The sequence below is a fragment of the Ochlerotatus camptorhynchus genome, unplaced genomic scaffold (assembly GCF_037179485.1).
Source record: "Ochlerotatus camptorhynchus isolate MF236.1 unplaced genomic scaffold, CSIRO-AGI_Acam_v1.1 ptg000278l, whole genome shotgun sequence".
Taxonomy (NCBI): Eukaryota; Metazoa; Arthropoda; class Insecta; order Diptera; family Culicidae; genus Ochlerotatus; species Ochlerotatus camptorhynchus.
In genome coordinates this window covers 545,805-567,076 of record NW_027040767.1, presented here as the reverse complement: position 1 = coordinate 567,076, position 21,272 = coordinate 545,805, and the positions used below count along the sequence as shown (strand labels likewise).

The following is a 21,272-nucleotide window of genomic DNA, read 5'->3' as shown; positions in this document are numbered from 1 at the left end:
GGTGAATAATAGTTCAGAATTTTCTCATAAGCTCTAGGCTTTAACCTCCGGAACAACGTTGTTCAAGACAGTAACTTTCTATCTGGTCAGGATCTCGAGATATATCACAGGCGGGAATTTCACATTTTACTTGCACTACGTAGTGAGAAAATTTTAAACAACTGTCCACGAGCAAAAATTTGCCGGAGACAGTAATTTTCTATCTGGTCAAGAACGTGAAATATTTTATATGCACCATGAAGTGAGAAAATTCTGAACAACTGTCTACCAGCCAAAAGACCTTGACCTCCTGAACAACTTTGTCGTAGACAGTAACTTTCTATCTGATCATGATCTCGAGATATAGCATATGCGAGAAGTGTATACTAACGCCACGTGGTGAGAAAATTATTAACTACTGTTTACCAGCCAAAAAGTCTTGACCCCCTAAACAAATTTGCCGAAGACAGCAACTTTCTAGCTGATCAAGATCTCGAGCTATTGAATATGCGAGAAAGGCACGTATATTCTAGCACCGCATAGTGAGAAAATTCTGAACTATTGTCACCCAATAAAAAAAATGTTGATTTCTTGAAAAACTTTGCCGAATACATTTACATTCTATCAGGTCAGGATCTAGAGATATTTTATATGCAAGAGCTTCACATCTATAGTAGCTCCGCAAAGTGAGAAAACACTGAACTACTGTCCACATGCGAAAAAGCCTTGACCTCCTGAACAACTATACCGAAGACAGTACCTTTCTATCTGGTTGGGAACTCAAGATATTTTATATGAGAATTTCACGTGTATACTAGCGTCGCGTGGTGAGCAAATTCTGAACTATTGAGCACCAAGCAATAGACTTTTTTTTCCTTGATTTTGTTTTCCGTCGATATTGTTTTCCGTGCTGAGCACCAATGTTACCGACGCCAGGGAGGCAGCTCCCACACCTGGACCCTACCTATCGACTCATCAACTCATGAACCGGGGACCAACGGCTTTACTTCCCTCCGAAGGAAGGCGTGATAAGAGATGTTATGCCTCAGAACATCCCAGCGGCGCCGACTGGGATTGAACCCAGGCCTGCTGGGGTGAGAGGTAATCACGCTTACCACTACACCACCGGCGCCGCAAGCAATAGGCTTTGACCTCCTGAAAAACTTTGTGAAAAACAGTAACTTTCTATCTGGTCAGGATCTCGAGATATATCACATGCGAGAATTTCACATGTATGCTAGCGCTACGTAGTGAGAAAGTTCTGAACTACTGTCCGCCAGCGACAAGGCTATGATCTCCAGAACAACTTTGTCAGAGACAGTAACTTTCTATCTGGTCAGGATCTCGATATATTCTATGTTGTAATCAATTAAGTCAAATACCACGTAGTATGGTCACAGTTTTCGCCGTTTTCATTTACATTTTCCCTATTATCCGCATTTTAGATGTTTACTGTAATGAAAGTTTAGCTTGTTTAGATCAAAACAAGTTTTTTGAGGAATACTCGTTAGTTCCAGATCGAAAACTCAGCAATAAAATGGAAATGGAAAACTCATGTGTGTTGTACAAAGTACAACAGCGCGAGTAACGGAGGGTTAAACAAAAAGGAACTTCCTAGTTTCACTTGCGCATCTTCTGATACAACCTCTGAGTGCGTGTTTTGGCCACTATCTTTTAAGTCAGCGTTCTGTTCTGTAATGCAAACCTTTCCGCAATCGAATCCCCAGAACGGTGCAACGGCTGCCACCGTATTTTCGGCCAACATCACGATCTGAGACACCTGGATTATTCCTGATTATGCTCAGTACCTTCAAACACAGCTTGCGATCGCAAATTACACTGTAAAAGGAATAGTTTCAAAAACAAAAAAACACACCGTGTCCAATATATTCTCGTATACTTTTTCATTTCGTTATTGTAGTATAACTACGGTACGTACATGAATTATGTAATGATGTGCCCATCTCTAATCGGGAATGAAGCGCTCCGGTGCCATTTTCAAAAAAAAAGCCTAGGGATGAAGCGTGATTTTGTCTATTGAACCATCAGAAGGTACCATGACGCTTCCTCGTTCGATGATCGGAAGAGATCTGGCTGAGCACGTTCAGTGAGGGCAGAACGAGTTATTAAAGTAGCCAGAAAGATGATTTGACGAAAATCGCAGTGCTCTGAACATTCTTGCAAAATGTCCTGAAACTTGACCAGAGACTCCAAGCCTTCAAGAATCGAAAAGTTCATAAAGTTTCCGAAACTTCGAAGAAAATAAGGCTTTAATGAGGAATTCTTCTACTACGGTAATGCACGCTGCGCAAGAGTTTGTCCTATTCGACGAAAAACTGTTTGCCCTGCAGCAGTATCATAATGTTCTAAACGACAGATTGTGATCTTTCTCCAGGGAGTTACAGAAATATGTCACGATTCCATATAAAAAAAATACGTTAAAGTTACCGCTATATATTATGAAACGAAATTTTTGGAGAAAGTTGTCAAACTAAGTGTATAAGTAATGATTGGAAAAGATCATCATATGTTTAAATATGATAGAGCGCCCTCTCACACAGCAAACTCGATCAGAGCTGATTCAGTGATAATTTGATCAACATTTTGACAAAAGATAAATGGTATCCCAGTTACCCAGATCTGAATCCCTTGGTCATAAATACTGTCGAAGGTTGGATCTAATTTGATTTGTTCGTTTATTTGTTAATTTGTTTATTGAAAAATTCAACTGACAATTATTGTCGAAATGAATAAAACTTAAACTAAATAGTTACGGTGAACGGTACGGAAAAGGCAAAGTAGTATATGACGAAACACGTCAGCTGATACATTGAAGTTGAACATATAACGGATGTTCAATAAAAAATGAGAATTTTTCAGTCATATAGTCATAAAGTAGTTTATTCTTCAAAAAAATGACAATGTATATTGGAGAAGGGGCCCTGGTCAGCCGTACGATGCAACTTAGTCGCGATGCTCTCACAAGAACGCTGGACGGTATTGAAATCATTCTCATTTTTTATTGAACACCCGTTAAAAGAAGTTGTTGAATTGCCGGCTGATTGCTCGAATTGGCTCGTGTTGTGTATAATTTCGGGCCCCATAGTTCCAAAAACAGAAAGTCGCATTGACGAAGAGGCCTATCAGGAGCATACATATTTAGCTGTGACAGCAGAGTTGGACAGTCAATATCACCCGTAAGCAGCTTTCCAGCAAACTTAGCTTCGTCGTCCGGAACTCCTCATCAATGCCCTTTTACATAAACTTCGGTCAATTCACTCTCCTCGATCCGACAGACTGCAGGGATTGATTAAATACGGGTTAGTGGTGGGGCCTCCTTAGCTCAGTCGGTAAAGGCGCAGCTACAAAGCAAGACCATGCTGGGGGTGGCTGGGTTCGATTCCCGGTCCGGTCTAGGAATTTTTCGTGTTGGAAAATGTCTCAACTTCCCTGGGCATAGAGTATGATTGTACTTTGCCACACAATTATACGAATGCAAAAATGGTACAGGCATCGAAAGCTCTCAATTTTAATAACTGTGGAAATGCATCTAGATAGCACACTAAGTTGAGGGCACGCAATAAGCTTATATGCGATATGCAATAAGCTTGAAATGCGAAAAAGAAGAAGAAGAAGAAGCGGTGTAGGAACTTTGTGACCACATCGAAGCGGCTGACCAGCGTGATCATCTGGCGAACCCAACGCTACTCGAAGAACTCGTCAACAAGTTGCCGGCGGACCAGAAAATGATGTGGGCTGCTTACAAACGGGGGCTCAACGGAGTAAACTTGAAGACTTTTGCAGACTATATGACTGGTGTGGTGCAAGATGCAACGAGCGAGGTGATGTATGAACCGGATCATTAGAAGAGCGGCGGTAAGACGAAGGATTACGTGAACTCTCATGTTACTGACGTATGACTACTAGCGTCGTTGATGAAAGTAACGAAACCTGATGAATGCATCAACCGCAACAAGACACACCAGAAGATGCGAAGCATTCAAATCGCTCAGCGTAGACGAACACTGGAGGCGAATCCGATCGTTGGGAGTTTGTCAAATCTGCCTTTTCGGACATGGGAAACGCTCCTGTCGCAGCGAAAGTCGGTACAACGTGAGTAGTTGCCAGTACCGCCACCATCCGTTACTACATGGAAGATCACCGGTGCAGTCAATCTCCCAGGTAGCTGAAAATTACACACATAGCTTTGTCGACTCGAGCGTTCTCTTCCGAATTACTCCCACTACGCTCCATGGCAGCTCAGGATGCGTGAATACCTACGTGTTCTTGGATGGAGGATCATCGCTGACGCTCATCGAAGGTAACTAGCAGCTCAGCTAGGAGTAAGGGGAAATTCGCAACCACTTTGTTTGCGCTGGACCGGGAACACCTCTCGGGTGGAGAAAAACTCACAGGTAGTGACGGTTTTAATATCCGGAATAGGACAGAAACGGCAGTTCAAACTGGCCAAACGCGGACAGTGGAAAATCTAAACTTACCGAGTCAGAGTTTCGATTACGATCAAGCTGCTGAGCAATATCCGTACCCGAGGCAACTTCCAGTGCAGAGTTACTAGGGGGCGGTTCCAAAAAATTCTCATCGGCCACGACAATTTGCGGTTGGCGTTGCCTCTGAAGGTACGCGAAGGGGACGGAACAGGTCCGTGTGCAGTGATGATGTTGGTGTGCATACGGGCAGCAGAAGGAGCGGCAAGGATACAGCTTTCATGTGTGTGAGTGTGAAACCAGCAGCGAGTTGCATGAAACGATCAAGCAGTTTTTCGCAGTGGAAGAAAACGGAGCGATTCCGGTCCAAGCCAGTTTCAACAAGGAAGAGGAACGCGCACAGCACACAGAGCACAGAGCAAACTACGCGTAAATACCAAAACGGGACTGATTTGGAACCAGGACGACCGCAATCTTCGCAACAACTATGCCATGGCTTTGCGCACGGATGCAATATCTCGAGCGTAAACTAGAACTTCCATCGGAAAATCCAAGAATATCAAAACAAAGGTTACGCCTACCGAGCGATGCCAATTGCTTAAAGCGGACCCATGAAGAACGTGGTACTTTTGCCGTTGGGTGTGGTAACCAATCCTAACAAAGTGCGCGTTATTTGGGATGCTTCGGCGAAGGCTGGTGGCATCTCATTAAATAGTATGCTGCTTAAGGGCCCGGATCAGCTCACGGCGTTGCCAGCGGTCTTATTTCGATTCCGTCAATTCTAGGTGGCCGGAAACGCAGATATAAAGGAGATGTTCCACCAAATATTTATGCGAGATGAAGATAAGTGCGCACTCTGCTTATTGTACCGGAAGGATAAAACCACATAAAACGCAGCCTCTGGAGGTGTTTATCATGGACGTTGCGACCTTTGGTGTAATCTGTTCACCTGCATCGACGCAGTTCGTCAAGAACTTGAACGCAAAGGAGCATGCGGATTAGTTCCCACGTGCCGCAGAAGGTATCCTGCGCAGTCACTATGTTGACGATTATTTAGATAGTTTCGGAACCATTGAAGAAGCAAAGAAGGTAGCGAAAGAAGTGCGACATGTACACCGGAACGGAGGGTTTTACCTACGTAACTGGAACACTAACTGCGATGAAATCTTACGACATCTGGGAGAGACCAAGGCAGTCGAATGCAAGGATCTGTACATGGGAGTTGGCGAATCAACTGAACGAGTCTTGGGCATGCTGTGGAAGCCTTCTCGATTTGTGGCGAGCGGGAACCGATTGGGACGAAGCTATTGGGACAAAGCTATTGGGAATGCTGCCTACGACCGGTGGAGAAGATGGGTGGAGGTGATTAAATGTGTATCGACTGTCAAAGTCTCGAGATGCTACTTTCCACGAGCTACCGAAGATACCTGTCGAGGAGCGCAACGATATGTTTATGCGTCGATGCAAGCCTTACAGCGTATTCATGTGCCGTTTACTTGCGCGCCAAGGATGGAGACGGAGTGATACGCTGTGCACTGGTTGCTGGTAAAGCTAAAGTTGCCCCTCTCAAGACCATGTTGATTCCGAGGCTTGAGCTTCAATCTTGTGTTCTCGGAACACGCGTTTTGAAATTTGTGCAGAAAACCACAGGATTGGGTAGAAAAAAAAGTTCTATGGACAGACTCTACCACAGTATGGCACTGTATACGATCGGACGTAATTTCAAGCCCTTCGTAGCCCATCGAGTGGGAGAAATACTGGAAAACACGAATGATGCCGAATGGAAGTGGATACGGTCGCGTCTGCCGACGAAGCGACCAAATGGGGATGCGGTCCTTATTTTTCGGACGAGAGCAAGTGGTATGACGGGCCAAAGTTCTTACATAGACCTGAGCAGGACTGGCCAAGAACATTACCACCGTCCATGAACACCATAGAAGAGATTCGAGCATCGGTGTTACACCATGCTGCGGCGAGCGGATCATCGATTACGAAAGGTTTTCGTCATGGGATCGACTACACCGCACTGTAGCCTACGTTCTACGCATCTGCGCAACGCTGCCAAGGAACAGCCAATTAGAAAAGAACAACTGGAGCAGGACGAACTCCTTGCAGCGGAAGTGACCATCATGAAGTTTGTTCAAAGGGAATCGTACCATGATGAGAAGAACATAGTCCAGGGGAACGAAGGCCTGCCGGTTAACTAAAACTAGCCTGTAGACAAACTTCAAGTCCCCGCGTACATCGTACGGGTTAGGCAAAAGATGTGCGTTTGACTTTAAAAACTGTCGTATTAATGGCCCTCCGCTCATTTTCAACTTCTATTCAATTTTCATACTGCAGTACTCTAACGGAACTATCCACCTACCCTCTTCTAAAAGATCATTATCTAGCTAATAAATTATCACACTAAAGCTTCATGTTAGCATTTCAAACCAACTCTAAAAGAAGCCGCTGGACAATACGGTAGGATTGGAGCAGCTAAAGGCGTCAGTTATGCCATGCGCTATCGAGTGATTCTGCCCAGAGAACACTGGGTGACTACCAGTCGTCGGGAAGTACTTTCATGCTAACACGGAAACTACCGTGAACGAGATTCGGAAAGTGTTTGCTATTTCGAAGCTCCGTTCGCAAATTAAGAATTTCGCACGTTCCTGTATGCTGTGCATACTACGCAAGGCTCGTCTGAATATTCCACCAATGGCACCGTTACCACCAGCACGACTAGCCATTTACGTTCGGCCGTTCAGTCACGTGGGATTGGACTACTTTAGGCCACTGCTAGTGAAAGTTGGGAGATCCTGCGTCAAGAGATGGATTGCACTATTTATGTGCCTCACAGTGCGTGCGGTACACCTGGAGGTAGCATTCAGTTTGACGACGTCTTCGTGTATATCCTGTGTGCGGCGCTTTGTTGGACGGCGTGGTTCACCATCAATTCATCAGCGATAACTGGACCAACTTCCAGGGAGTTGAACGACTGCTGCGGGAACAGATAAGCCAGGGACTGTCATCATCGTTTACCAATTCAACGACAAGATAGACCTTCATACCTTCCGGTGCCCCACACATCCCAAGCAACATCCCAAGTTTTATCGCGGTTTTATAGCATTCTACAAGTCTAAATCATGGTCTACAGAACCCTCATAAAACCTCAATTGTTACTTGGGATGGGAGGCGCTTGGGAACGAATTGTGCAGTCTGTCAAGAAATCCATCATGGATGCGTACTCTGAGGGGAAGTTGGATGATGAGGGATCACAAACACTGGTCGTGCACGTCGTCCATGGAAGCGGAAAGTATCGCAAATTCAAGGCCTCTGACCTAACTGCCCATGGACTCTGTGGAGTCAGAAGCATTGACGCAGAACCATTTTTTAATGGGAAGCTCAAGCGGTGCAAATCAAACGAATGTAGCAGCAGGTCAGCCACAGCATCGTTTGAAGGATATGTGGGATCAAATCCAGCTAAAGCTGGACAGTTTCTGGTATCGCTGGACTGTGGAGTACCTGTCAGTAATACGAAGACTACAAGAAGAAGGTGACTTGGTGCTGATAGTCAACGACAGCGAGTGCAACAACTGGATGCGTGGACGGGTAGTTCAGACGTTCGTAGGCGCCGACGGTAGGGTTCGACAAGCTAAGGTGCAAACATCCGGAGGTATTCTACGTAGACCAGCGGCAAAGCTTGCTGTGCTGGATGTAGGCTCTAGAAGTGCAATCTTGGCGAATACCAAGATGCACCCGGGGGAGAATGTCAACGCAGCAACCGTGGAGTTGGCTGCATTGCCGACCGATCGTAACGGGAGCACCCATTGCTACGGGTGACCTTCAGCATAAAGGCCCAAGCGCAATGGGAGCGGAAGCGGAACGGCAGCGGCAGCGGAACGGCAGCGGAACGGCAGCGGAACGGCAGCGGCAGCGGAACGGCAGCGGCAGCGGAACGGCAGCGGCAGCGGAACGGCAGCGGCAGCGGAACGGCAGCGGCAGCGGAACGGCAGCGGCAGCGGAACGGCAGCGGCAGCGGCAGCGGAACGGCAGCGGAACGGCAGCGGCAGCGGAACGGCAGCGGCAGTGGAACGGCAGCGGCAGCGGAACGGCAGCGGCAGCGGAAAAGCCCGATCTGAGTAAGCCTACTTGTTGGATTGAAAAATAGTTACAACCAAATTGACTTCGGTTAGGCATCTTGATGTCATTTGTGACAGCTGTCAAACTTTCCGTTTCCGTTCCATTTCCGCCCACATTGCGTTTGGGCCTTAAATGTCAAACGGACCAAAGGACGCTTGGGTTTCATTCAACATAATTTTCTATTATTCTATTTTTCGAAGAGAATTGAGCCTGTGTATTGTACTCGCAGTGTATTGGTTGAGAAATAATTAAAATTTACTAGTTTTACGTTTACGGATTGGCCTGAAGTGTAGATTGTTTCGCAAGGAATGAGCTATTGTAACTGTTGGATAGGATTGATTGTTGGAACCGCAAGGATTGTTGGAACCGAGTAAGACAAACTGAATTCTATAAAGCGCTACTAAATATACGCTCTCGAACCTCAGTCGGCCGTTCTTTTCCATTCAACAACGTCAAAAATGTATCAAACCATTGGATAAAATTAGCGATCATTGTGAGGATATTTGGTGTGCTTTTTCAAACTTCAGAATAGTGGTTTGAGCTTCTTTAAATATAATTTTCTTCAACTGGTCATTGAATTGTGGCACACTGACAACAAGTTTGTATTTTACATATTACTGAGATATTGAAAAGAGGGGATCAAGTATTTCCCTCTTCCGCTATGTAATATTTTGACGTAGGACTACGTCTGTGAAATGGAACATGTAAAAAAATCATGAAAGATTTTGAACGTAAATAAATTTATCACCAATCGATCAGAGATATTTCTACGCATCTGTTAAGTTTAAGACTTTATCATTTTTCAAAATTCCACTATTGTAAATTGCACGAATGTGCAATGTTGCTATGAAAAGCGATTTCCCTAACACAGATTTCAAAGTTGAGATCCATTAGGTCTCACCAAACGGTGTTTATTCAATCACCGCGTGTGGTGAGTGGTGGTGTTCTCCAGTACACAACGAAAGGCCGCCTGCAAGCAGCGAGCTGCAGTCCACATGAGCATCCATAGAAGGAGGAAGAAGCAACCGCTATTGATCGGAATCAGTAGCTCTGCGTGAGTCGCTGTGGGCCATCTATGGCAAGCACGTCATACTAAAGAGTATAAGCAGAGAGAACCCCGCTCAAATTCCTATTCCTACACAAAACACAAACTCCTGCTGAAGTGAACAAATAAGATTTATTATATAAAACTACATAGTCTTACGTCACCTTTGCGTACAAACCCATAGGGCTGTCCCTTGTAGTTTTTTTTCGTGTGCCTGATTTGTATACGAGTTTGCACGCATGGACAGCAACGCCCAAAAAATAATGCCTAGCTTAAGTTACTCTGCATTGTTCTATTAGATCACATAACCACCAAGCCCGCTGGTTGCCCGCTAATCGCCATTTTTGCAATATATGGCTTCAAAATTTCATACTAGTTTATATTAGTTATAAGCAATTTATTGCAAAAAGGGCAATAGCGGGTTGGTTACTAGTAAAGTGATGCCTCCAACAAATATTCAAATTGGATGTGATTTTATGTTGCCGCAATCATCATTTCTATCATAACAACCACCACATTACCATCATTGAACATAATGACACGTTACGGTCTGGTAAATGAAGTCATTCATTACAAGTGACGAACCCAATGGCTATTTAATTGTTCACTACCATTCCATTTGCTACGTGCAACAGCAAAATTTTGTTCCTCGTACAAATCAAATTTATGAATAAATCTTATTAAAAACACTTAGCTGTTCATATTCAAAGCAAAACTTTATTTTTGAGATCATCTCGTTAGTTTCATTAATTAATCCTGCTATCGTTCAAGATTCATTAAAGTTATCAATCTGTATTATTTTGTTTTAATTTTTCCTGGAGGGTAATTGAGTCAGTTGGGACACTAGTGATCCAGTTTTTGGCCCAAGGGTCGAAATAAAATTTGAAATAAACGTTCGTGGATTAGTTTGCGTAGATACGGCTAAAATGTATGTTCTAACCTCGTATCTACATAAATTTGGTAAATAATGAAATAATATTAAAATTAAGATAGGGTCAATTAGAGGACCACTGGGGCTTATTTACCCTACCATTATGCGTTTCAGGCCAGGGAAAATGAAAATATCCAAACCCTAAAATTTCCTCTAAGCTCCACCATGGTTTGCATCGTAAATTAAGAACAATCTAAGAACTTGCCGTATTTCTTTAATCCACAAATTTATTAAGCTACTGAATTAGATTCCATTATCCACTGTTGTATTGAGTAAAAGTTTAACCAGATGCCTACGAGGGATATTGGGGATTAAATCAACAATGTGTCAACTATCTATCTTTGATCCTGACGCGTTGATTCAACTAGCAGTAACCATAAATCTCCGCCAGTGCTAATCCGGAGTATTAGCGTGATGTAGACATACGCACCAATGAATTACTACGTACAAATCTCATTTCGTTTTCCGATCGAGACGTCTCGCTGAAATTACGCAACAAATCGAACACGCAACGATCTGCGCGAGGGGTGAGAGATTTCCCTCCGCCATAAAGTTGACTTTTACTTCGCATATTCTCGCCATTAGACGACATTTCCGTTACTGACCTACCCACCAAATTCACCGAAAAAAAAAAAATGCTTCTTTGCTACTCGTCCCATACTAAAATCCAACCATAAACGATATCTTACCGACTCCTGCTCTGCAGGGCCATCTCCAACGATCATTTCGATTGAGTGAAGAGCTATAATAAAATGATAACTTTGGCCCCGATCCCCAGCCGAGCTTCTGGACAGCAGCCGATCGGTGTGACACTACCGTCGCTCCATGTCTGTGTGAGTGGTGTTGCTGCTTGAAATTTGTCGTTACAAGCTTTATTTATTATGCACTTACTGCACCAGCAGCGACGGTACCGTTGATGGTCCAATTCATGGTCGGTCAGTGTGCGATCTTTGCCTACCCCGCTTAGCCGTCCGCTGCCTCTTCTTCTTACGGTATAAACGTACTACGGCAGAAAACTGTGACCGCAAAAAGTTATCTCCATAAATAGAAAGTGGTAAAACGACTATAAAACTGTGTGTTCACAATGTATTTTTATTATCAACTTGCCTAGTAAAACTACTAATAAAAGCGATTATTCCCCCTGTTATTCTGCTTGCTCGCTTGCCATATCGTTACCATATGAATACGCTCCAGGACGCCACACACATACATGAATGAGGAACCCCCCCCTTAGCGGATCTAGGCACAAGCAAAGCCGTACCAGCACGCGGAGTGTTTCGTTTAGGCATTCAATTTATTTGCCTCAAGCAGCGTAGAAATTGCATTGGCACGCAAGCATATGCCTGCGCTAAGAAATGCATTTTCGCTCGATGTGTCACTTGGTGGACTGTAATCAATTTTTATATCAAGCCATTTTCATAAGTGGGTGCACTCTCGATTAGAAATTGCTTCAATTTGCAGCCGCTCGTTGTGGGGCCGACCGACTGAAATATCTGGAGCGCGTGATGGAAAGAGCGTGCAGTCATTCCCACCCCTGGTCTAAACAAACCACTCAGCATGGTGCCCTCGGGGGGGAAACGTGAAGCAATAAATTACCAAACTGCTGGACTTGGACCATATGGAAACCATCAAAAGTGTCTCGCTCCCCCCACATGTGCGTTCTGAGACTGGGGGAAGCTCTCGACGAATTTTTTTCTCACCTGTTGGAAGTGTGAATGAAGTTTGCTTTCCACTAAACATATCGTAAAATGGGTAGTTGAACAAATAAACCAACGTATCCTCTGGTGAATCTTTTCCCGGTGTGGTGTGGAACGATTAATCAAAGCCATAGGACTTAAGTAGAACCACTGCCGAAAGCGGCCATTCGCTTTCGTTACGCTTTTTGGAAATTTTATATCTTGTTCAATACTCTGCCAAGCACTTTACCGAGATTTGCTGGTGCCTTTTCCGGCCTGACCATAACCATGGCACATTATTGTACTAAACATACACAATATTGGTATTGTTATTGCGTTTAATGTGCGTTCCGAGCTTATTATAACAACTTTGTATTTGCATTTTGCTCACACTTCTCGGATTCCATACAAGACGGAAACCTGGCGAGGAGTGTAACAGTATAATTACAAGTACACATACAACGCAATAACAACAAATAATAAATACACATTCACTGTAGCAATACGCGCCCCATTGCCCGCGTTTGCCGGCGAAGAGTTGGCGCTGTGACGATGTAACGGCGAGAAATGAGAATAACTGGCAGAAAGAAATAAACACCCACGGAATTGTTGATGCGCGGGCTCAAATTGCTAATTTGTTTAATTATTTTAACGATGAAATCACTCAAACAGGCACGTTTCATTTCCCAACCACTAACATATCAATTCTCGGTGTTTTGGCGTGGCAATCGATCGACAAACGAATTTTGGAATTTCCGACCCATACTCATGTGCTGGAGACCAGTGGAACCCTTCGTGTCCGTCTAAATGGCGACTTTCTTGAAGGAAAAGTAAGAATTTATTAGATCAGCTGGGGCACATTCTTCACTCCTAACGTCAATTAGTGCTCTCAACCCCATGGGAGGCAACTGGGTTGTGCCCCTCTTGGGATTCTTTGTTCCAAAACATTGCTCGGCACGAAGACAATAGCTTCATTACGAATCCTTGCCATCACCGCACTAAGCCGGCGGCTTGGAAAGGCAAGGATCAACGTGGTCCTAGAATTTAATATCGAATCCCATAAATAATCATCCTTCGCCCTCGGAGAATGTTTCTCCCCATGAAAACAACCGAGGAAGAACACTGGATATCAGTCGAGGGAGCGATAGAGCGATCTAACACGACTGATTCCCTTTTATTCTCGCGCAGCGGAATCGAAAATTTACGAGTATCATATTTTATCGTCAATACCTCTAACATACGATCCCTTCGTAGCATGGCTGCACTGTTGCTTAGACAGGGTGTGAAAGCGGCCATCTTAAGTCAATTAACTGGTCGTTAGATACATTTCTCCTCGTGGATTACGGACCGCGAGGATTACTCGGTGTTACTGCTTCAAAAAAGCGCGCCGCCGCCATCGTCGTCTGTTCGTTTTCAAAAGAGTTACTCAGCTGGAAATTGTACGGAACTCGTTTCGTACACAAAAGAACTTCACCTCTCTTGATTTTATTACCCCTTTCTATTCTGAAAGACAAACTTTCTTTTCCTTTGTTTCAAACAAACTTTCTCCACAGCTATCCTGTAGATCCTTTTATTTTCTTCGACTGGGTTGAACAGTGATGTAACGATAGCGGCATGCTTTCGAGCACCCTTCGTTCTTGGTTACACCTTTCTTTTATTTTTGCGCTGTAGCAAAATCATCTAACTAAAACGCACCTTTCCTTTGCAACTTTCTCTCACTCTTCAGGTCCAAACGGATGTCCCCGTCGACGAGGCCGACAGACGTACACCCGCTTCCAAACGCTCGAACTCGAGAAGGAGTTCCACTTTAACCACTACCTGACCCGCCGACGAAGGATCGAAATAGCACATGCCCTCTGTTTGACTGAGCGGCAAATCAAAATTTGGTTCCAGAATCGTCGAATGAAGTTGAAAAAAGAGCTCCGAGCGGTGAAGGAAATCAATGAACAGGTAAAATGGCACAGCAATTGCTGCTTTCGGTGCATAATAACGAGTATTTGCAATTCCAGGCGCGGCGCGAGCGTGAAGAGCAAGACAAGATGAAGAATGACTCATTGAAATCCGCCCAGCAACATCACAGTCAGAAGCAGCAAGAGCAAACGCTCGTTGGCTCCCAACAGTCCAGTGGTGGTGGAGGCGGTGGAGGAAGCTCTAGCCTCGGCAGTCACCTGCACCATCCGTCGATAGTGGCACAAAACGACTTGAAACTGGGCCTCGGCAGCATGGGCGTCGGCGTCGGAGGGAATCTCAGCATGATGGGAGGTCTGGATAATAAAACCAATCAGGATATACTCAAAGCAGTTAGTAAAGTTCATTCTTAAAGCATAGTTTTCATTTTTCGGATTCCCTCACTTTCTTGTTCTCTTGTCCTCGATTTTCTTTTTAATTTGTAGTTTGTTTACTACCACTTTTTCTGTAAGTTTTGAAACAGTATTTTACGACTCACGTTATCGTGATTGTCTTGATAGTGCGATTAGAGAATTTCGTTTGTTACTTCGCTATATTTGTTCAGCTCTATCGCGATTAATGGTTACAATTCAGTTCAGTTGCGTGTTTATCAGAAGACAAGAGAATACGTTATTGTTGCTTTGTTCTACTCTATCGCATCAATATAAGCTTTAGGATCACCGTGGTTGACGAATATTCTTCTGTGCATGAAATACAATTTTACTCTTTCTGTTCGACGATTTTGATTCCTGTATTTCCAATAATTGATTCTACTATTTTTCGAAGTTAAAAAAAATACGGAGAATAATTAATTTCATACGACACACCGTTGTTCGAAATCATTTAACTTATAGCCAAATGCAATTTACCTAATTAATCGTTTTTGCTTCAGAGTGTAAAGATTATTTCGTTCAACCAAACTTACTATTGAATCAAAATTCTAAATCAAAACGATATTTCTTTTCTACTCCCTTTCGCTAATTCGATTTTCCAGGTGATGCAACATAACAAAAGGTGGGAATAAGTTGAGATTGTTTGTAAAACTACGCTTTTAGACTGAACTGGATTGAGATAAAGGTCAATCTACCCACCACTCAAAACTCTCGTACGTCTCATATCTAGAACTAAAATCTCAAACCCAATCGTCTATTTGAGTTCAACACCCCTTACGAACCCACACCTTGTTACCTTGTTTGCTCGCGAACCAGCGCTATTTTTCAATTAATTCTTATGTTTTATTCTTTTCTCTCTTGCCATTTTATTTGAATGCCAACTTCAACCAAACAGCGCAAACCTGAGTACTAGAGACATCGTTGGTTCAATTTAACCAAGATCGTAAATAAGCCACAGTAACACTCACACATACAAATTACACACCGACATACGTAATTCATAAACAAAATAAATAACAAAACGGAGACGAGATTTACACACATTCAGCATGGAGATCAACCAGAAGCATAATCTGGTATCCCCCTAAGGACTGTGAGAGCAATTTCTTGGGATCCGGAGGTTGATTTGTGACCAGCAGCAGCAGCAGCAGCTACAACAACTACAACAGCCATGTCTGAGATGACCGCTGGTTTGATGCGAGGGTGCAATTCATTCGTTTACAAAGTGGAAGATCTAGTTTTAAATGAACATAAAGTGGAAAATCTGCAAAAAAGTAAAAGTAATAACAAATATACGTACTAGTGCTAAGAAACTATTTTTTTTCTATAGAACTTAAACATGATTTGTAATCATATTTGACAATTATACATTAAACAGATGAGAAGAAAAATGTGACAAGTTCAAGTGACTATTAATATATCAATTGAAAACTCAAACTCCTCGGTTTGAATTGATCGCGTTCTCGCTCGGATGAGGCGGGGGCGCAAAAACAACAAGAAACAACTGTGTTAGGTAAAGTTTAGTTATTTAAAATGGTCGTACTCATTAACTATAGCGTTTCGTTCTCGTAAGGATTTGGGAGAAATTTTAAAATTTCTACAGTCGAACGTGTGCAGTTAATCCCAACAGCACAAGGAGGGACTGTGTCAAATACGTAATTAAAATTATTGAATATAACCGAATAAAACTGAAACTAAACAAACAAACAGAAATAATCGCAAATCTGTCCAGTGGTTAGAGTTAATATTTTAGTATAGTGAAGAAAAGGACTCCAACTCAGAAAACTGAATTGCAGAACTGTATCATCAGCCAAACGGTGCGTGATGAACTGATCCCAGAAAGAGTTTTAATTTCTTTTGTTGATTTTCACTTGTGTAAATTTGTTACTATTTTGTATTAACAGAACTTAGGCCGTAGATTTAGTTAGAAAGATGATACATATTAAATAAATTTCTAATTTGTAATACACGTCTTTTGTTTTTCATTGATTGTGCTTATTAGTAACGATTTGAGGAACCAACATGAAATTCGATCTTTTGTCTTCCAGTCGATTGTATGTTTCTGTATGGCATTTTTTTTCTCTCCTTAATTTATCTTCATTTATCGCAGCCTGTGACATGACGCTGGCTGCAGCCTTCGTATTATACGAACCAGTTTATTTCACATATCAATTGACCCACATTACTTTCGCCCTTGTTGTGTTGTTCAGTGCAAGTTCCTCAGATCAATTTCGTTCATATATTTTTTTGTTAATACACTTCCCACTGTTTCTCGCGAGACACTCGACGAGCAACATTTGTTCGAAGAATCACAAGCTATACCATTACCTCCATGCAGCATGCAACAGCATAAGCGAAACGGTTTTCTGTATAACAAACAAAACTCAGTTTCACCAAACTTTTCCCAAGGAACCCATGTAGATATCGCTTAACAACGTCACTAAACAGAAGAAGGAAATGAAATACGTAATAATAGTCAGGGTAGAATAGAAAACAAAACACGCTATTTATATGAGAAAAGAGTTCATTCCATCGTCTAATGAATGTTTGTTTGACACTCACTGAAAAAAAAAGAAGTCTTGCCATAGATATCAAGCAAATTTAATGTTTTGATCTCAACTCGACGCAAAAAAAAATAGAACAAGCATTTTTCTTGATTCCCTTATCAAAACAAAACTCGAAAACGTAAAACTAAACACTTAAATACGTAATCATTGGTGAATTAAAAAAGAAACACATTTTAAAGCAACTAGTAATTGACATAGAAATTGTAAATTATAGCATTTAATACTGATATTAATATTATGGTACTAAAAAAAACTAGTGGTTCTGCCGTACATGTTTATGTGAATAATGAAAACAGCTAGCTCTTTTCTCCAGTGAGCTAAGGAGTAACAGCCATAAAAAAATGATCGTACCAAGTAGCTGACTTGCTATTGAACTTTTTGGAACGCCGCACTCATAACGATGAAAAGTCAAAGAAAATAAAACAAAACAGTACTACAAATGTAATGCGTGTAAAACATATTGAAATAACCTAATTGACGTTTATTTTAAAGCAGAGGAAAAACAGCCCCACAAGCACACAATCCACATTGCAAATTGTGACAAAGGAAATAGGTAACAAAAAAAAGTAAAGGCAATACATATAAATATGCAAATAGAAATCGGCAATTTCGAACTTATAGCAAGAATGCAAATTGAACGGATAGAGAGGTGGATGAGAATTTAATGCTCTATATTTATTTATTACACAGCTACTAAATTGAGTAAAAACAAACAAAAAACAAACGAATGCATACATTTGTAACGATCGCGGATTAAGAAAAAAGAGCAGAATGACATATTGATATGAATTATGAAAATAAAAAGTGAATAAAACATAACCGCAGTTTTATTACGGATGCATTTGAGGGTTTGCAAATTTGAAAGTCCTTGATGAACTATTCACAAATCTGGTTAAAACGTTGCTTGATTTCAACGGTCTCTTGAATTCTATATCTGACGTTTCATGGTGTATGAAACGTTGGACATGTTTTTGTGGCTCACAGATATTTCATTAGGAGCTATCCTTTAAAAAATGGTTAACTGTACATGCAAATTGTGAAAGCTTCTGTCAATCTGGATGCTCCGAAACTGGCACATACAAGCAACACATATGACATAATATTCAAATAAAAAAGGTGTGATATTCAATTCGAGCAAACGAACTTTTTTTCTATTGGTATTAGAACAATTAAATTCACCATGTTATCGATTTAAGATGTTGTCTAAGATGAAATCCGTCACATGTAAATTAGTTTATTCTATGTGTGAGTTTATCATGCTTTTCAGATTATTTAAATTTAAGTATCGTTTACTTTCATTAAAAATACTTTTAGTTTAGACCGAACGGTGTTTTAATGTTACAGGTTTGGAAATTACTTTCCCCGTTTAAATTTGGACACAGCGGGCCCCAGTTCAACCAACATATCCATGTTCGAAGTTGTCGAATACCTAAGGAGACAATTTTCAAGCATCTTCATCAGTTTTCCAAGAGATTTATTTTCAATATTCTGATATATTCCCAAATTATATGAAGAACTATAATAATACTACAATAAACCTTACCCAACTTAATTCAAAGTTTCTTCGATAATTTCATACGTTTTTCCTGTGGCTGTAGTAGTAAGGATCTTATAGTAACACTTGAAAAACTTCAGGTCGTTATTCACCGCTCACCCTTCCAGTTTTGCCAGCTTTATACATAGTATCATTACTCCTGGTAATATTGGTTTTGATTTTTGTTGAAATAATTTGCGAGTTGTTTAAAAAAATAATATTATAACAATACAGTGAGCAGTTAAGGCGACATGAGTGGTGAATATTGACCTTACGTTAATTAATCAAACAATCATAATGAATTTTTTTTTAATAATATCTGCATATTTTATCCAAATTTAAATCAATTTTTATTAATTTTCAATAGGTTCTACTATAGTAATTTCCCAAGCAACACATTTCGATCACAATAAGTAGCTAGAACTTAATTGTGACTGGAATAAGTTGCAAACAAGTAAAGTCTGTTCCAGTTAGTATTTGGCCCCTTTTTTTTAATTACTGTAGCGCCTCTAGTTGTTGTAGCAAGAATTAATTAATTAATTTAGCTTTATTTAGGAGGCTTTCAGCCTTAGGCTGGTTCGCCTCCGACTGTAGCAAGAAACTATTGACAGCGTTTTGATCCGGAAGGATTGTTTATTTAGTAGTGAAAATTTCATCTGGATTCATATACTTGTTCAACAGTTATCGAAGATGGAACGTGACAGACGTGAAAAAATTATGCACACTCACGTGCAAAATCCAGCGTGGTTAGGAGGAATGATTGCAAAGGCTCACAAATTTCCAAAATCAACTGTAAATACCGTGCTTAAACGTTACCAGGAAACACTAACGTTGGATCGTGCAAAACAAAACAAACGAAGAAGTGGTATGACCGAAAACTACGAGCGAAGGTCATAAGGGCAGTCCAAAAGAATCCTGGGATTTCCGATCGTGATTTGGCGAAAAGGTTCAGTGCGGCACACGGTACAGTTCGGCGAATCTGTATGCGAGAAGGTTTCCGATCGTACCATGCCAGCAAGCATCCCAACAGGACGCTGAAACAAAACCTGGTTGCCAAAAACCGTGCAAGGAAGCTGTACGAGTAAGTTCTGACCAAGTATAACGGATGTATTTTGATGGACGATGAAACTTATGTAAAAATGGACTTAGTACAAATACCGGGCCAAAATTTTTACTTTTTACGTAAGGGGGATGCTCCGGATAGATTCAAATTTGTCTTTACAGATAAATTCGCTTGCAAGTTGATTATTTGGAAAGGCATCTGCAGTTGCGGAAAGAAAACAAAGGTTTTCATCACTGGAGCGACTATGAATGGACAACTTTACAAGGAGGAGTGTCTCCAACACATAATTTTGCCATTCATTCAATAACACGAAGGTCCCGTAAAGTTCTGGCCTGATTTAGTCAGCTACCATTACAGCCGCGATGTCATAGAATGGTATAAACAGAATATTGTCGATTTTATTGAGAAAAGTATCAATCCACCATATTGTCCAGATTTTCGTCCCATTGAAAAATTTTGGGCAATTATCAAGCGCAAATTGAAGAAATGTGGCAAAACAATCAAAACACCATCTGGTTTGGAGAAGCGATGGAAAAGGATGGTAGATGAGGTTGACAGTACTACTGTGCAAGACATGATGAGAGGTATTCCGCGAAAAGTTCGAAAATTCATCCGAAAAGCTGACAAATAATTGTTGTTGTATTTTTCCCTTAAAGCTAGATAAAAATCCTACAAAATGATACCATACCTTGTATCATGTATACCATGTACTTTATTTCCCCTTGGAGAAATGACCAAATTTTAAATGGAACAGACTTTACCTACAACCAGGCATGGAAAATCATTTGCATTCATTTCGTGCATTCATTTACATTCATTTGCCCCTAACTTTTTTATCAACAGAATTTCGCAAAATGGTGTATTGAGCTTTTGTAGGTTTTATTATTAGCTACAACTTTTGTAAAAAACTCAAATCCGTATCTCTTATGCATGACGAACCTGAGCAAACAGAATCCACTAGTATTTTACATTCACTGAAAAACAGTAACGAGTTCTGCCCGCTCATATTCGTGATGCATAAGAGATACAGATTTTAGTTCTGAACACAAGTTGTAGTTAATAACAAAACCTACAAAAGTTCTAAATATCATTTTGCGGAATGCTGTTTATGAAAAGAGTTAGAGGCTAATGAATGTTAATGATTTTCCATGCCTGCCACATACAAACAGACGTAACTCTTCATTGTGTATCTTCGTTTACGCATTTAACGGTTGATTTGAATATTATCAGTTCCGCGAACTACTCGCCGCAGCGCTGGCATCGGATCACTTTGACCTTTCTATACATTCTATAGAACTTTTATGCAATATTGTTTGCGAGTAGGCTAGCAAGCGTGTTTTCCGCGAGAAGCCTGAGAGATGTCGTTACTGAGGTTCTATGTTTGGAAATAGGATAAATGATGGCTTCGGCAGCCATCGACTGTTTTCGGCAACCACAATTTAAACGTTAATTTCGGTGTATTTTCTCACTAAAACACTTCGCTGAATGTATTTAAACGATTCCTTAGTTTTTCAGCTTCAATCCTAATACATTTTTACGATTGAGCAAACCTGTTATGCCAGGTGTTT

General features: G+C 41.4%; 1 protein-coding gene across 6 annotated transcripts in view; it reads left to right on the top strand.

The window, feature by feature from the left end:
* Positions 1-16,507, top strand: part of abd-A (abdominal A) — a 63,286-nt gene extending 46,779 nt beyond the window's left edge. For 3 of the 6 annotated variants that reach the window (XM_065228059.1, XM_065228060.1, XM_065228058.1), the window contains 4 exons: positions 13,928-14,151; positions 14,211-14,501; positions 15,143-15,162; positions 15,436-16,507. In XM_065228059.1, the coding sequence (XP_065084131.1) occupies positions 13,928-14,151; positions 14,211-14,501; positions 15,143-15,162; positions 15,436-15,475 (575 nt within the window). In that variant the 3' untranslated portion in view covers positions 15,476-16,507. Of the gene's footprint in view, positions 1-13,927; positions 14,152-14,210; positions 14,538-15,142; positions 15,163-15,435 lie in introns of those variants that run through there. The other 3 variants (XM_065228061.1, XM_065228063.1, XM_065228062.1) reach the window with 3 other exon arrangements.
* Positions 16,508-21,272: the final 4,765 nt, after the last annotated feature.